Source organism: Mobula birostris, chromosome 4 (genome assembly GCF_030028105.1).
Source record: "Mobula birostris isolate sMobBir1 chromosome 4, sMobBir1.hap1, whole genome shotgun sequence".
NCBI classification, from domain to species: Eukaryota; Metazoa; Chordata; class Chondrichthyes; order Myliobatiformes; family Myliobatidae; genus Mobula; species Mobula birostris.
Window position 1 is genome coordinate 38,342 of NC_092373.1, and position 18,498 is coordinate 56,839.

At 44.3% G+C, this 18,498-nt stretch overlaps 1 protein-coding gene across 4 annotated transcripts in view; it reads left to right on the plus strand.

Annotated features, from left to right (window-relative positions):
• The window catches only part of lrrc31 (leucine rich repeat containing 31), a 206,668-nt gene that overhangs the window by 26,181 nt on the left and 161,989 nt on the right, over positions 1-18,498 (plus strand). For all 4 annotated transcript variants that reach the window (XM_072254455.1, XM_072254454.1, XM_072254458.1 and 1 more), the window contains exon 2: positions 9,082-9,144. In XM_072254455.1, the coding sequence (XP_072110556.1) occupies positions 9,132-9,144 (13 nt within the window). In that variant the 5' untranslated portion in view covers positions 9,082-9,131. The remainder of the gene's footprint in view (positions 1-9,081; positions 9,145-18,498) is intronic.

Below are 18,498 nucleotides of genomic sequence, written 5' to 3' on the forward strand. Positions count from 1 at the left end.
TGCTGGGGCAGCAGGCTGAGGGTAGCAGACACCAACAGAGTAACTAAACTCATTGGTAAGGCCAGTGAGGTTGTGGGGATGGAACTGGACTCTCTGACGGTGGTGTCTAAGTTGCATGCCATCTTGGTCAATGTCTCCCATCTACTACATAATGTACTGGGTGGGCACAGGAATACATTCAGCCAGAGACTCATTCCTCCGAGATGCAGCACAGAGCGTCATAGGAAGTCATTCCTGCCTGTGGCCATCAAACTTTACAACTCCTCCCTTGGAGGGTCAGACACCCTGAGCTGATAGGCTGGTCCTGGACTTATTTCATAATTTACATATTACTATTTAACTATTTATGGTTCTATTACTATTTATTATTTATGGTGCAACTGTAACGAAAATCAATTTCCCCCGGGATCAATAAAGTATGACTATGCCTATATTGATTTAGAAAACTTTCCTGAACACATTTGACAATCTCCAAGCCATCTTGCCCTTTCACAGTGTGGGAGTCCCAGTCAATATGTAGAAAGTTAAAATCCCCTATTACAACTTCCTGTTTTTTACATCGGTCTGCTATCTCTCTACAGATTTGCTCCTCCAACTCTCTGACTATTGGGCGGTCTATAATACAACCCTATTAGTGTGGTCACACCTTTCCCGTTCCTCAGCTCCACCCATGTGGCCTCTGTAGACAAGCCCTCCAGGCGGTCCTGTCTATGCACAACTGTGATATTCTCCCTGACTAGTAATGTCACTCCTCCCCCTTTCATCCCTCCCCCTCTGTCACGTCTGAAACAACGGAACCCTGGAACATTAAGTTTCCAGTCCTGCCCCTCCTGCAACCAAGTCTCACTAATAGCAATAATGTCGTAATCCCACGTGCCAATCCATGTCCTAAGCTCATTTGCCTTACCTACAATACTCCTTGCATTGAAATAGATGCACCTGAGAACATTTCTACTCGCAAAATGAATGCTAACACCGCATTTGCCTTCCTTACCACTGACTTTAAATTAGTGGGAAGACAGAGGATTGGGAAGTTTTTAAAACCTTACAAAAGGAAACCAAGAAGGTCATTAAGAGAGAAAAGATTAACTACGAAAGGAAACTAGCAAATAATATCAAAGAGGATACTAAAAGCTTTTTCAAGTATATAAAGAGTAAAAGACAGGTGAGAGTAGATATAGGACCAATAGAAAATGATACTGGAGAAATTGTAGTGGGAGATGAGGAGATGGCAGAGGAACTGAACAAGTATTTTGCATCAGTCTTCACTGAGGAAGACAGCAGGATACCGGACACTCAAGGGTGGCAGGAAAGAGAAGTGTGCACAGTTACAATTACGATAGAGAAAGTACTCAGGAAGCTGAATAGGCTAAAGGTCGATAAATTTCCTGGACCAGATGGAATGCACCCTCGTGTTCTGAAGGAAGTAGCTGTGGAGATTGCAGAGGCATTAGTGATGATCTTTCAAAAGTCGATAGATTCTGGCATGGTTCCGGAAGACTGGAAGATTGCAAATGTCACTCCGCTATTTAAGAAGGGGGCAAGGAAGCAAAAAGGAAATTATAGACCTGTTTGCTTGACGTCGGTGGTTAGGAAGTTGTTGGAGTCGATTGTCAAGGCTGAGGTTACAGAGTACCTGGAGGCATATGACAAGATAGGCAGAACTCAGCATGGATTCCTTAAAGGAAAATCCTGCCTGACAAACCTATTACAATTTTTTGAGGAAATTACCAGTAGGCTAGACAAAGGAGATGCAGTGGATGTTGTATATTTGGATTTTCAGAAGGCCTTTGACAAGGTGCCACACATGAGGCTACTTAACAAGATAAGAGCCCATGGAATTACGGGAAAGTTACTTACATGGATAGAGCGTTGGCTGATTGGCAGGAAACAGAGAGTGGGAATAAAGGGATCCTATTCTGGTTGGCTGCCGGTTACCAGTGGTGTTCCACAGGGATCAGTGTTGGGGCCGCTTCTTTTTACATTGTACATCAACGATTTGGATTATGGAATAGATGGCTTTGTGGCTAAGTTTGCTGCCGATACGAAGATAGGTGGAGGGGCCGGTAGTGCTGAGGAAATGGAGAGTCTGCAGAGAGACTTGGATAGATTGGAAGAATGGGCAGAGAAGTGGCAAATGAAGTACAATGTTGGAAAGTGTATGCTTATGCACTTTGGCAGAAAAAATAAATGGGCAGACTATTATTTAAATGGGGAAAGAATTCAAAGTTCTGAGATGCAACGGGACTTGGGAGTCCTCGTACAGGATTCCCTTAAAGTTAACCTCCAGGTTGAGTCGGTAGTGAAGAAGGCGAATGCAATGTTAGCATTCATTTCTAGAGGAATAGAGTATAGGAGCAGGGATGTGATGTTGAGGCTCTATAAGGCTCTGGTGAGACCTCACTTGGAGCACTGTGGGCAGTTTTGGTCTCCTTATTTAAGAAAGGATGTGCTGACGTTGGAGAGGGTACAGAGAAGATTCACTAGAATGATTCTGGGAATGAGAGCGTTAACATATGAGGAACGTTTGTCCACTCTTGGACTATATTCCTTGGAGCTTAGAAGAATGAGGGGAGACCTCATAGAAACATTTCGAATGTTAAAGGACATGGACAGAGTGGATGTGGCAAAGTTGTTTCCCATGATGGGGGAGTCTAGTACGAGAGGGCATGACTTGAGGATTGAAGGGCGCCCTTTCAGAACAGAAATGCGAAGAAATTTTTTTAGTCAGAGGGTGGTGAATCTATGGAATTTGTTGCCACGGGCAGCAGTGGAGGCCAAGTCATTGGGTGTTTTCAAGGCAGAGGTTGATAGGTATCTGAGTAGCCAGGGCATCAAAGGTTATGGTGAGAAGGCGGGGCAGTGGGACTAAATAGGATAAAATGGATCAGCTCATGATAAAATGGTGGAGCAGACTCGATGGGCCGAATGGCCTACTTCTGCTCCCTTGTCTTATGGTTTTATGGACTTAATCTGCAAATTAACCTTTAGGGCATCCTGCGCAAAGACTCCCAAGTCCCTTTGTGAGTCCTGCCACAACCTACAGCCTGTCTGGGACTTGATTTTGGTATTGTCTCTGATATCCTTGATATCATTATGAAGGTCATATCTCGATTTCTTTTAAAGGTCAGGGATCACCTGATTTTAATGCTGCAGTCATTGGCTTCAGTCGGGAATGAATCTTCTGGTTCATCAGTGTGTTTTGGTTGGAACACCCAAATTGTTCTCTGGTATAAAGACGTCGCAAATTTAGAGCATATAGTTCATGCTGAATTGTTGTTTGTCTAGTCCCACGATCTATAGCTGGACAATATTCCTCCACACCCCTTCCATCGATGTACTCATCCAAATTTCTCTTAACTATTGAAATTAAACCCAGATCCACCACTTCCACTGGCAACTCATTCCACACTTGTACCACTCACTGAGTGAAGAAATTCCCCTCAGGCTCTCTTTAGATAGTTTACTTAGAAACAAAGAAAGCTACAGCACATTACAGGCCCTTTAGCCCACAATGTTGTGCCGACCATGTAACCTGCTCTAGAAACTGCCTAGAATTTTCCTAGCACATAGCCCTAAGCTTCATGTAACTACCTAAGAGTCTCTTAAAAGACCCTATGTATCTGCCTCTACCACTGTCAGGGCAGTGCATTCCACACATCCACCACTCTCTGTGTGAAAAACTTGCATCTGACATCCCCCTTGTACCTACTTCCAAGCATCTTAAAACTATGCCCCCTTGTGTGAACCACTTTTACACTTTTCTGGGTTGAGCTCCATTTGCCACTTCTCAGCCTAGTTCTACATCCTATTGCTGTCAGGCTGCAGCCTCTGACAACCCTCCAAACTATCCACAACACCCCCAACTTTTACCTTTCACCTTTAACCTATGACCTCTAGTTGTGGTATCACCCAATCTCAGTGCAAAAAGTCTGCTTGTTTTTACACTATCAAAACATCGCATAATTTTGTATACCTCTTTCAAACCTTTCCTCATTCTCCTGCACTACAGGGAATAAAGTTTCAACCTTTTCAACCAAATGATTTGTGATTCATTAGCGGGAGCAAATAAAAGTAAAGCAGAGTCAAAGCAGAGCAGCCATTGTGTGAGTGGACCAGTGTAGGAGTGGGAACTTGAGGCTTCGGTGAGGAGGCGCAAGTAAGTAGCAGGTAAGGCTTTTGTAGTAGATGAATAAAAAGTCTCTAAGTTACAGCTAATTAAATAAAGTAGGATGCTGAAGTATCAGGTGATGTGCTGGAACTGCATGATGTGGGAGCTGGTGGATCCCATTGTGGTTCCTGGTGACCACATCTGCAGCAAGTCTTGGCTGCTGAAGGAACTTGGGCTCAAAGCTGATGATCTGGAATCTGAGCTTCAAACACTGCGGCACATCGGGGTGGGGTGGGGGGAAGAGTTACTGGGATTCTCTGTGTCAGGAGATAGTTACACCCATTAGCTTAGCTGCCCCAAATTTGGTCTGTGGTTAGGGACAAGAGGGTGTGACTGCAAGTGAGGCAGGTAATGGGATCCAAGAGAGTGCTGGAGGAGCCTCAGCCCTTGAGCTTGTACAACAGGTCTGAGATTTTTGCTCCCTGTGTGGATGAGAATGGGGCTATAGGAAGGATGAGCAACCTAACTCTGGCACCGTAGTTCAGGGAGCCATTCAAGAGGAGGGAAAGAAGAGAAATATAGTGGTAATTGGAGATAGTATCGTCAGGGGAATAGACTGTGTTCTGTGTCGCAAAGATAGAGCATCCCAATGGCTGTGTTGCCTGCCTGGTTCCTGGGTTTGGGGCATTTCTCATCTGACCTGCAGAGGAATTTTCTGTGGGAGGGGAAAGATCAAGTGGTCATGGTCTATGTGGGTACCAACGACATAGGTAGAATGAGGAAAAAGGTTCTGCTGAAGGAATTTGAGCAGTTAGGGACTAAATTCAAAAGAACCAAAAAAATGGTAATCTCTAGATTACTACCTGAGCCACATGCATATTGGCATAGGGGGAAAGATTGGAGGGAGAAGTGGGTACCAGATTTGGGGAAGGAGGGAGCTGTTCCATTGGTACAGGCTCTACCTGAGCTGTGACAGGACCTGGATCCGAGTGAGGCTGTGGATAAGGCTTTAAACTAAACAATAGGGGGGTGGGTTCAACAGTATGGATAACATAAAAGACAGAAGTGTGGATAAGGATAAAGAAAAAGCAAAAGATAAAAAAGAGAAAAGTAAGAGTGGAGTGAAGAAGAGTCAAGTGCAAAAGAGTAAAAGATTACAAGATTTTAAAAACGCTCATTAAGGGCACTTCATGCCCTTACACTCATTATTTGAATGCCCGTAGTATTCGAAACAAGGTCAATGAACTTGTGGCACAAGTCAGCACAAAATGGCTTGGTTGAAGTTGATAAGGATCTCAGGGTATCCCATTTTGAAGAGTGTTGACCACAGAATTCGTTGAGTGCAGGCTTCATATCCATTGAGATAGGATGTAGGCTGACGTCAGTAGAGCCGAGGTGAACTCCTGTGAGAGGTAGTTTGGGTGACTATTTGTTGTTAGATGTTCCAAGTCAGGTGAGGATCTTCCCCTTGAGCACCGCAAGGTGTTGATTAACAAGCAGACCCCTCCACCTCTGGTCAACTGAGAAGCTCTCCTGTACCAGTAGTGCCCTCTGCTTTCACATTTCCAACATGAACCTGTGCTGCTCTGTAATAAAATAAGAGGTTAATGGTTGAAACTCATGTTTAACTTGCAGTGAGAAGTTAGAAACATAGAAACACCTACAACACAATACAGGCCCTTCAGTCCACAATGTGCCGAACATGTTCTTGTAGGCATCGTTAGTCTCATGAGACCATGGATTTGCGCCTTGGTAGGTTTCCAGGGCGCAGGCCTGGGCAAGGTTGTATGGAAGACCAGCAGTTGCCCATGCTGCAAGTCCCCCCTCTCCATGCCACCGATGTTGTCCAAGGGAAGGGCATTAGAACCCATACAGCTTGGCACCAGTATCGTCGCAGAGCAATGTGTGGTTAAGTGTCTTGCTCAAGGACACACACGCTGCCTCAGCCAAAGCTCGAACTAGCGACCTTCAAATCACTAGACGAATGCCTTAACCACTTGGCCACGCGCCAACACATGTACTTACTTTAGAAATTACCTCGGGTTACCCATAGCCCTCTATTTTTCTAAGCTCCATGTACCTATGCAGGAGTCTCTTAAAAGACCCCATTGTTGCCGGCAGCCCATTCCACGCACTCACCACTCTCTGCATAAAGAAAACTTACTCCTGACATCTCCTCTGTACCTACTTCTAAGCATCTTAAAACTATGTCCTCTCATGTTAGTCATTTCAGCCCTGGGAAAAAGCCTCTTACTATTCACACGATCAGTGCCTCTCATCATCTTGTACACCTCATCAGGTCACCTCTCATCCTCCGTTGCTCCAAGGGAAAAAGGCAGAGTTTACTCAACCTGTTCTTGTAATGCATGCTTCCCAATCCAGACAACATCACTACAAGTTAAATCTCCTCTGCACCCTTTCAATGGTTTCCACATCCTTCCTGTACTGAGGTGACCAGAACTGAGCACAGTACTCCAAGTGGGGTCTGACCAGGGTCCTATATAGCTGTAACATTACCTCTCGGCTTTTGAACTCAATCCCACGATTGATGAAGGCCAATGTACCGTACGCCTTCTTAGCCACAGAGTCAACCTGCGCAGCAGCTTTGAGTGTCCTATGGACTTGGACCCCAAGATCCCTCTGATCCTCCACACTGTCAAGAGTCTTACCATTTATGCTATATTCTGCCATCATATTTGACCTACCGAAATAAACCACCTCACCACCTCACACTTACCTGGGTTGAACTCCATCTGCCATTTCTCAGCCCAGTTTTGCATCCTATTAATGTCCTGCTATAAACTCTGACAGCCCTCCACACTATCCACAACACCCCCAACTTCATCAGAAAATTTACTAATTCTTCCCTCCACTTCCCTCGTCCAGGTCATTTATAAAAATCATGAAGAGAAGGGGTCCCAGAACAGATCCCTGAGGCACACCACTGGTCACCAACCTCCATACAGAATATGACCTATCTACAACCACACTTTGCTTTCTGTGTGCAAGCCAGTTCTGGATCCCCAAAGCAATGTCCCCTTGGATCTCATGCCTCCTTACTTTCTCAATAAGCCTTGCATGGAGTACCTTATTAAATGCCTTGCTGAAATCCATATACACTACATCTACTGCTCTACCTTCATCAATGTGTTTAGTCACATGTTCAAAAAATTCAGTCAGGCTTGTAAGGCATGACCTGCTTTTGACAAAGCCACGTTGACTATTCCTAATCATTATATGCCTCTCCAAATGTTCATAAATCCTGCCTCTCAGGATCTTCTCCATCAGCTTGCCAACCACTGAAGTGAGACTCACTGGTCTATAATTTCCTGGGCTATCTCTACTCCCTTTCTGCAATCTGCAACCCTCCAATCCTCCAAAACCTCTCTGTCCCCATTGATACTGCAAAGATCATTGCCAGCAGCTCAACAATCTCCTCCCTCGCCTCCCCCAGTAGTCTGGGGTACATCTCATCCGGTCCCAAAGACTTATCCAACTTGATGCTTTCCAAAATCTCCGCCACATTTTCTTCCTTAATGTCTATATACTCAAGCTTTTCAGCCCGCTGTGTCATCCCTACAATCGCCAAGGTCCTTTTCTGTAGTGAATACTGAAGCAAGGTATTCATGAGGTACCTCTGCTATCTCCTGCGGTTCCATATGTACTTTTCCACTGTCACACTTGATAGGTCCTATTCTGACACGTCTTATCCTCTTGCTCTTCACATACTTGTAGAATGCCTCGGGGTTTTCTTTAATTCTGCCCACCAAAGCCACCAAGGCCACCATGGCTACCTCTAGTTCTTATGATTGTTTTTAAAATAATTTCCTTCCATCTTGTGCCTTGTCTCCCTGCAGTACTCTATAATTATGACCATCAGATATAGGAGCAGAATTAGGCCATTTGGCCCAATGAATCTGCTCAGCCACTTCATCATGGCTGATCCAATGTTCCTCTCAGGCTCAGTCTCTTGCCTTCTTCCTGAAACCTTTCATACTTTGACAGATCAAGAATTTATCAACTCTGCCTTAAATATAATGAAAGACTTGCCCTCCACGGTTGCCTGTGGCAAAGAGTTCCACAGATTCAACACCCTCTGACTAAAGAAATTCTCCTTCATCTCCCTTCTAAAACGACACCCTTCTATTCTGAGGCTGTGTCCTCTGGTCTTTAGACTCTCCCACCATAGGAAACAGTCTCTCCACATCCACCCTATCAAGGCCTTTCAGCATTTGATAGGTTTCAATGAGGTTACCCCTCATTCTTCTGAATTCTGGTGAATCAGGCCCAGAGCCCTCAAACACTCTTCACATGACAAACCATTCAATCCTGGAATCAGCTTCATGAACCTTCTCCAGTTTCAGCACATCCTTTCCAATATAAGGAGTCCACAATTGCACACAATACTCCAGGTGAAGCCTCACCAGTGCTTTATAAAGTCTCAACATTATATCCTTGCTTTTATATTCTAGTCCTCTTGAAATCAATGCTAATATCGCATCTACCTTCCTCACCACAGACTCAACCTGCAAATTAACCTTTAGGGAATCTGCACAAGGACTCCCAACTCCCTTTGCAAGTCAGATTTTTGAGTGTTCTCTCCATTTAGAAAATAGTTTGTATTTTATTCTACCAAAGTGCATGACCATACACTTCTGCCAATTTTTTGGTCATTCTCCTGATCTATTTGGCCATTCTTCTGTAGGTTCTCTAATTCCTCAAAACTACCTGTCCCTCCAACTATCTTTTTATTGTTCACATACTTTGCAACAAAGCCATCAATTGATCTTCAATTGATCTTAAAGGTTTTTCAAATACTCATGCCACACTGGCTCAGTGTTATAAAAATATTTATTTCAGCCAGAAACATCCATACTTGATAGATTCTTGCAGTGCTTTTGGGCTGTTTATTTTACGAAACTTATTGCAACTGTTGCTTTTCTCAATAAAAGTATTTTTCTCTTTTTAAGGTGCCAGCAAGAAGAAATAGTGGTCCGGGGCCTTTACTTTTGTTATCAAAATGGAGACTACAGGTATGGTTGTCAAAGTTCAAAGTTATTTTTATTATCAGTGTACATATAAGTCACCACGTACAACCCTGAGATTCATTTTCCTGAGGGCATACTCAGTAAATCTCTGGAACAGTAACTATAACAAGATCAATGGAAGATCAACCAGTGCAGAAGATAACAAACTGCAACTGCAAATATAAATAAATAGCATGAACATGAAATAACAGATTAAGATTCCTTACAGTGAGGTCATTGGTTGTGGGAACATCTCAATGGGTGGGGAAGTGAGTGTGGTTATTTCCTTTTATTCAAGAACCTGATGATTGAGGGGTAGTAACTGTTCTTGAACCTGGTGGTGCAAGTTCTGAAGTATCTGTACCTTCTACCTGATGGTAGCAGCGAGGAAAAAGGTATGTCCTGGGTGGTGAGGATCTTCGATGGGTGCTGTTTTTCTATGGCAACGTTTCATGTAGATGTGCTCAATGGTTGAGAGGGCTTTACTCATGATGTCTGGCAGAATCCACTACCTATTTGTCTCTATCTCTGGAGACTGCTTATCTACTGATGTCTACTATAAACCTACTGCCTCTCACAGCGCTCTGGACTATTCCTCTTCTCACCGTCTCTTGCAAAAATGCCATCCCCTTCTCGCAATTCCTCCGTCTCCTCCGCATCTGCTCTCAGGATAAGGCTTTTCATTCCAGGACGAGGGAGATGTCCTCCTTTTTTAAAGAAAGGGGCTTCCTTTCCTCCACCATCAACTCTGCTCTCAAACGCATCTCCCCCATTTCACGCACACCTGCTCTCACTCCATCCTCCCGCCACCCCACTAGGAATAGGATTCCCCTTGTCCTCATCTGCCACCCCACCAGCTTCCGGGTCCAACATATAATTCTCCATAACTTCCGCCACCTCCAACGGGATCCCACCACTAAGCACATCTTTCCCTACGACCCCCCACCCTGCTTTCTGCAGGGATTGCTCCCTGCACAACTCCCTTGTCCATTCGTCCCCCCCATCCCTCCCCACCGATCTCCCTCTTGGCACTTATCCTTGTAAGCGGAACAAGTGCTACACATGCCCTTACACTTCCTTCCTCACCAGCATTCAGGGCCCCAGACAGTTCTTCCAGGTGAGGCGACACTTCACCTGTGAGTCGGCTGGGGTGATATACTGCCTCCGATGCTCCCGATGTGGCCTTCTATATATTGGCGAGACCCGACGCAGACTGGGAGATCGTTTCACTGAACACCTACGCTTTGTCCGCCAGAGAAAACTGGATCTCCCAGTGGCCACACATTTTAATTTCACGTCCCATTTACATTCTGATATGTCTATCCACGGCCTCCTCTACTGTAAAGATGAAGCCACACTCAAGTTGGAGGAACAACACCTTATATTCCGTCTGGGTAGCCTGCAACCTGATGGCATGATCACTGACTTCTCAAACTTCTGCTAATGCCCCACCTCCCCCTTGTACCCCATCCGTTAGTTATTTATATACACACATTCATTTTCTCTCTCTCCTTTTTCTCCCTCTGTTCCTCTCACTATACCCCTTGCCCATCCTCTGGGATTTTTCCCCCCCCTCCCCCCTTTCCTTCTCCCTGGGCCTCCTGTCCCATGATCCTCTCATATCCCTTTTGCCAATCAACTGTCCAGCTCTTGGCTCCATCCCTCCCCCTCCTGTCTTCTCCTATCATTTCGGATTTCCCCCTCCCCCTCCCACTTTCAAATCTCTTACTTGCTCTTCTTTCAGTTAGTCCTGACGAAGGGTCTCGGCCGAAACGTCGACTGTACCTCTTCCTAGAGATGCTGCCCGGCCTGCTGCGTTCACCCGCAACTTTTATGTGTGTTGCTTGAAATTCCAGCATCTGCAGATTTCCTCGTGTTAATGTTGTCATCAGCAAACTTGCATATGGTGTTGGAGCTGTACTTAGCAACACAATCATAGTTGTAAAGCAAGTGGTGCACCTGTCCTGAGGAGACAGTGGAGGAGATGTTTTTGCCAATCCGAACTGAGTGGGATCGACAAGTGAAGAAATCCAGAAATCCAGAATCCAATTGCATAAGGAGGTATTGAGGCCAAGATCTTGGAGCTTATTGATTAGTTTTGAGGGGATGATGATATTAAGTGCTGAGTCATAATTGATAAAGAGCATTCTGATGAATGTGTCTTTGCTGTCCAGATGTTCCAGGGTTGATTGAAGAGCCAGTGAGATGGCATCTGCTGTGGACTTATTGCTCCAGTAGGCAGATTGGAGCAGATCCAAGTCACCTCTCAGGCGGGAGCTGATATGTTTTATCACCAGCCTCTCAAAACACTTCATCACTGTGGATGTAAGTGTATTTGGGTGATAGTCATTGAGATAGGTCACCGTGTTCTTCCTGGGCACCAGTATAAGTGAAGTCTGCTTGAAGCATTGGGTACTACACACTCCGAAAGCGAGAGGTTAAAGGTCTCAGTGCACACACCAGCCAGTTGATCAGTACAGGTCTTTAGCAGGTACCCCATTCGGTCTGGATGCTTCCCTTGGATTCGCCCTCCTGAAGGCAGCCTGCACATATAACTACTGGATATATGAATCTGCCTCCTGTCAGGTGTCGCTCTGGAAACTAAGAGAGGCTGAGGCTGTTCTACCCTTTGAGACTTTCCATTATTTGAAATTATTGTGGCTGATCATCCAAATGCAATACTCTCTACTCGCTCTCTTCCTGTGTTGACCTCTTCAATATCCAGTATTTAATCCTCCTCTAGTGTTAGAGAGCTTCATAGGTTCACCACTCTAGAATATAAAATTTCTCTTCTTCTGATCCTTAAATGGTTTATCCCTTATCCTCAGATTGGCCTGCCAAGTCCCTTTGCACCTCTGATTTCTGAATTTTTTCCCTGTTGAGAAAATAGTCTATGGCTCAATTCCTTCTACTAAAATGCATGACCATGCACTTCTCTACACTATATTATATCTGCCACTTTGACCATTCACTCAGGTAAGTCCTTCTGCAGACTTCCTGCTTCCTTAACACTACCTGCCCCTCCACAGATCTTCATATCGTCCAGAAACCTGCCCAGAAACGCATCAATTCTGTCATCCAAATCATTAACATATAACATGAAGAGAAGCAGTCCCAACCACAGACCCTTGCAGAACACAACTAGTCACTGGAGCCAACTAGTATGGGCCCCATTTATTTTGATACTTTGCCTCCTACAGTCAGCCAATCTTCTATCCATGCTGGTATCTTTACTGTAATACCATGGGCTCTCATCTTCTTTAGCAGCCTCATGTGCAGCACCTTGTCAAATATCCAATTAAGTAAAATCCAGCAGCGAATAAACTCTTCTTGGTCTTCCAGCTGGGTACAGGTATCCCTGGTGAACATGGTGGAGTTTGTCATCGAAATAACGGTTATAATTGATACCTGTACCCAGCTAGAAGCGCAAGTAGAATTTATTTGTCATATCTGCTGAGAAAGAACAAGATCCTTTTTTTTTTTTTAAATCCACTGGCTCTCCCTTGCACCTTATCCTTTGATTGGCTTCTTGATAGAAGATTCCCAGACATCAGAAACATCCTTTCTGTATCTGTATTAAACACTTGTTGAATATGGTGTATCTGTGATTCCTTCTCAATTTTTAAGCGGGAGAGTGAATAGCCAGAAGTCGTGATCCAAGTAGGCACCATTGACATGGGTAGGATGAGTGATGAGGTTCTGCACAGGGAGTTCAAGGAGTTAGGTGTTAAGTTAAAGGGCAGAACCTTCAGGGTTTGATCTCAGAATTGCTACCTGTGCCATGTGCTAGTGAGACCAGGACTAGGAAGATTATGCAGTTTAATATGTGGCTAAGGAGTTGGTGTGGAGAGAGGGCAAAGATTTTTGGATCATTGGGCTCTCTTCCAGAGAAAGTGAGACCTGTACAGAAGGGATGGTTTGCACATGAACTGGAGGGAGACTAATTTCCTAGTGGGAAGGTTTGTTAATGCTGCACTGTAGCGTTTAAGCTAGAGTTGCAGGGGCATGGGAACCAGTATGCCAGAACAGTTGGTGGAGAGGTTGTGGAAGCAGATGATGGTAAGACATCAGATAAAGTTAGGAATTAAATGCTTGAGCATGGTGCGACTAGTGTCCTGAGCTGCATAACTTTCATGCAAGAGGTATCATAGGAAAGGTGAATGATGATGAGATAACTGGTTTACAAACAGAGGTAATGTTTAGTGAGGAGAGAGGCTGTTGATAGGGTAAAATTGCAGTCAATAGGATGAGTTACAATGTAAAAGGTGTACAGAATCAAAAAGGGTGAATACAGGACTGAAGGCGTGGTATATGGAATAAGGTAAAACATAGAAACATAGAAAACCTACAGCATAATACAGGCCCTTCAGCCCACAAAGTTGTGCCGAACATGTCCCTACCTTAGAAATTACTAGGCTTACCTTTGGCCCTCTATTTCACTAAGCTCCATGTACCTATTGTCACGTACCCCGTGACGGGTTAAAGAACCAGCAAGAATGGAAAACACTTTGGAGTCCAGTATTGCTATTGACTATGTAAGTCTGGAAATATATGAAAACCAAGCTTCTTCAAGTCTAGGGGTAAATAGATAGTCTTATGATGATGAGTAAAGTTCAGTTCAGTTCGTGGTATTGAATTGAGTAGTGATGGAGAGAGAGAGAGAGAGAGAGATCTGAGTCTTCAGGTGAGCTGACGCCCTCGATCTTCCTGTTGTCCTCTGAAATCCTTTAGAAGTCACCGACTGTGACCACGACAAAGGGGACCATTCTTCTGTGGTGGAATTATCAACCCAGGCACACAAAAAACTCCCCACCAGTCACACCCTTTTCACAGTGCAAGAGCCACTGATCGATCCATCTGATCGATCCTCCAAAACCCACTTTTTCTGTGGGCTCAACAAAGCTCATTTGGTGCCTGTGTCTCTTATCATCTGACCTTCTATTTATCTCACTGTGCTGAGTACTAGCTGTCTCTTAAGTAGCTCCTCCCTTATCTCTCTGTACAAACTTACAAGCAGGCAGTGTCCTTGTAGAAAGTATAAACAAACTGTGAGCAGTCTTTGCCTCTCCCTCTCTCTTTCTTTCTCTCTCTTTTTAACAAGGTATCTGTGTTCCACAACTCTTCCTCTCTCTTTTCGAAAGCACAGTCCATAGGGATAATTCAGCACCCTGTCACACTATCTAAAAGTCTCTTAAAAGACCCTATTGTATCCGCCTCCACCATCTTTGCTGGCAGTCCATTCCACGCACTCTCCACTCTCTGAGTAAAAAAGCTTACCCCTGACATCTCCTCTGTACCTACTACCCAGCACCTTAAACCTGCGTCCTCTTGCGGCAACCACCTCAGCCCTGGGATAAAGCCGCTAACTATCCACACCATCAATGCCTCTCATCATCTTATCCACCTCTATCAGTTCACCTCTCATCCTCCGTCACTCCAAGGAGAAAAGGCCGAGTTCACTCAACCTATTCTCATAAGGCATGCTCCCCAATCCAGGCAACATCCTTGTAAATCTCCTCTGCCCCCTTTCCATGGCTTCCACATCCTTCCTGTAGTGAGGCGACCAGAACTGAGCACAGTACTCCATGGGGTCTGACCAGGGTCCTATACAGCTGCAATATTATCCCTTGGCTCCTAAATTCAATTCCACAGTTGATGAAGGCCAATGCACTGTCTGCCTTCTTAACCACAGAGTCAACCTGCGCAGCTGCTTTGAGTGTCCTATGGACTCGGACCCCAAGATCCCTCTGATCTTCCACACTGCCAAGAGTCTTACCATTAATACTACATTCTGCCATCGTATTTGACCTACCAAAATGAACCACTTCACACTTATCTGGGTTGAACTCCGTCTGCCACTTCTCAGCCCAGTTTTGCATTCTATCAGTGTCCCACTGTAATCTCTGACAGCCCTCCACACTATCCACAACACCCCCAACCTTTGTGTCATCAGCAAACTTACTAACCCATCCTTCCACTTCCTCATCCAGATCATTTATAAAAATCATGAAGATTAAGGGTCCCAGAACAGATCCCTGGCCACTCCACTGGTGACTGACCTCCAAGCAGAATATGACCCGTCTACAACCACTCTTTGTCTTCTGTGGGCAAGCCAGTTCTGGATCCTCAAAGCAATGTCCTTTTGGATCCCATGCCTCCTTACTTTCTCAATAAGCCTTGCATGGGGTACCTTATCAAATGCCTTGCTGAAATCTATATACACTACATCTACTGCTCTTCCTTCATCAATGTGTTTAGTCACATCCTCAAAAAATTCAATCAGGGAGATGAACTTGCAGTAGAGTTACAGATTGTATGAATCATGGCTGAAAGAAGATTGTAGCTGGGAGCTTAATATCCAAGGATACACATTGTATCAAAAGGACAGGCAGGAAGTCAGTAAGGGTGACATTGCTCTGTTAGTGAAAAAATGAAATCAAATCATTGGAAAGAAGTGACAAAGGGACGGAAGGTGTTGAATCATTGTGGATAGAGCTTAGGTACTGCAAGGGTAAAAAGACCCTGATGGGAGTTGTATATAGACTCCCAAACAGTAGGAAGGATGTGGTCTACAAATTACAATGGGAGATAGAAAATGCATGCCAAAAGGGCAATGTTACAATAGTCATGGTGGATTTCAATAAGCAGGTAGATCGGGAAAATCAGTTTGGTGCTGGATTCCAGGAGAAGGAGTTTCTGGAATGTTTACAAAATGGCTTTTTAGTGCACTTCATGGTTGAGCCCACTAGGGGATCAGCTGTTGTTAGTTTGGGTGTTTTGCAATGAACCAAAATTGATTAAGAGAGCTTAAGGTAAAAGTGATTGGGGGCAAGTGATCAAAATATATTTTGAATTCACCCTGAAATTTGAGAAGGAGAAGCTAAAGCCAGATGTTATCAGTATTATTGTGGATTAAAGGGAATTACAGAGGCATGAGAGAGGAGTTGGCCAGAATTGATTGGAAAAGTACACTGGCAGGGATGACAGAGAGCAGCAAGGGCTGGACTTTTGGGAAGCAATTTGGAAGGTACAGGATATATATATCCCAAGGAGGAAGAAGTATTCTCAAGGCAAGATGACACCACTGTGGCTAACAACAGAAGTCAAAGCCAAAGAGAGGGCATATAATAGAGCAAAAGTTAGTAGATAGTTAGAGGATTGGAAGCTTTCAAAAACCAACAGAAGACTACTAAAAAATTCACCAAGAAGGTAAAGGTTGGATATGAAAGTAAATGAGCCAATAATATTAAAGAGGGCACCAAAAGTTTATTCAGATACTTAAAAGTCAAATCAAATCAAGTTTAATTGTCATTCAAACCATACATGGATACGGCCAAATGAAACAGTGTTCCTCTGGGGCCAAGGTGCAAAAACATACACTGGCATTCAAAATAATGAGGAAGGAAAAAATCCCACAAATTGATGGTTGCCAGCAGTCGAACCTGTAATTCCATTGGATAACCACTGGAGGGTAGCACCAGGAGAGGGCATCTCCAATCAAGTCTGGATGCCACGTTACAATGGCTCCGAGTAGCACACAGCAGCACGGTCTGCACCCAGGTTAGTTCTTCCGAACCCAGTCTGGTTTTCCTGCAGACTGATGGCCCGGCTAGAATCCTCAAGCCCAATTTCTCAGGCCTGATGGCCGGGGAGGAGATGGCCAAAGTCAATTGGAAGGAGATGCTGGCAGGGATGACTGCAGGGCAGAAATGGTGTGAGTTTCAGGGAAAAATGAGGAGAGTGCAGGATAGCTGTATTCCAAAAACGAAGAAATACTTAAATGGCAATATAGTATATACAACCATAGCTGACAAGGGGAGTCAAAGCTAATGTAAGAATAAAAAGGAGGACAAACAAGAAAGCAAAAATTAGTGGAAGACAGGATTAGGAAGCTTTTAAAACCCGACAGAGCAACCAGAAGAACCTTTAAGAGGGAAAAGATGAAATATGAAAGCAAGCTAACAAACAATATCAATGTGGATATTAAAAGCTTTTTCAAGTACGTAAAATAGAAAAGAGAGATGAGAATGGATATAGGACCACTAAAAAATGAAGCTGGGGAAATAACAGGGGCTGAGGAAATGGCACATAAACTAAATGAGTATTTGCATCTGTCTTCACTGTGGAAGATATTAGCAGTGTGCCAGATGTTGAAGGGTTTGAGGGAAGAGAAGTGAGTGCAGTTACTATTACAAGAGAGAAGGTGCTCAAAAAGTTGAAAGTCCTAAAGGTACATAAGTCACCCAGACCATATGAACTGCACCCTAGGGTTCTGAAAGAGGTAGCGGTAGACATTGTGGAGGCACTAGAAATAATCTTTCAAAAATCATCAGGCTCTGGTCTGGTGCCAGAGGACTGAAAAATTGCAAATGTCACTCCACTATCTAAAAAGGAGGAAGGCAGCAAAGGAAATTATAGCCCAGTTAGCCTGACCTCAGTTGTTGGGAAGATGTTGGAGATGATTGTTAAGGATAAGGTTATGGGGTACAAGGTGATACCCAGACAAGGGATGGATGTTGTATATTTGTCTTTCAGAAGGCCCTTGACAAGGTGCCACACATGAGGTTGCTTACCAAGTTAAGATCCCATGGTATTATAGGAAAGTTACTAGCATGATTAGCGCATTGGCTGATTGGTAGGAGGCAGCAAGCGGCAATAAAAGGATCCTTTTCTGGTTGGTTGCCAGTGACGAGTGGTGTCCCGCAAGGGTTGGTGTTAGGACCGCTTCTTTTTATGCTGTATATCAGTGATTTAGGTGATGGAATAAATTGCTTTGTTGCCAAGTTTTCAGATGATACAAAGATTGGTGGAGGGGCAGGTAGTGTTGAGGAAACAAGTAGGCTGCAGAAGGACCTAGACAGATTAGGAGAATGGGCAAGAAAGTGGCAAATGAAATACAATGTTAGAAAATACATGGTCATGCACTTTGGTAGTAGAAATAAATGTGCAGACTATTTTCTAAATAGGGAAAAAATTCAAAAATCTGAGATGCAAAGGGATTTGGGAGTCCTTGTGCACAACACCCTGAAGGTTAACTTGCAGGTTGAGTCGGTGGTGAGGAAACAAATGCCATGTTAGCATTTATTTCAAGAGGTCTAGAATACAAGAGCAAGGATGTGATGCTGAGACTTTATAAGGCACTGGTGATGCCTTACCTTGAGTTTTGTGAACAGTTTTAGGCTCCTCATCTAAGAAAGATGTGCTGGCAATTGGAGAGGGTTCAGAGGAGGTTCACCAGGATGATTCTGGGAATGGAAGGAACGTTTGATAGCTGTGGGTCTGTACTAGCTGGAATTTAGAAGGATGGGAGCAGGGCGATCTCATTGAAACAATTTGAATGTTGAAAGGCCTAGACAGAAT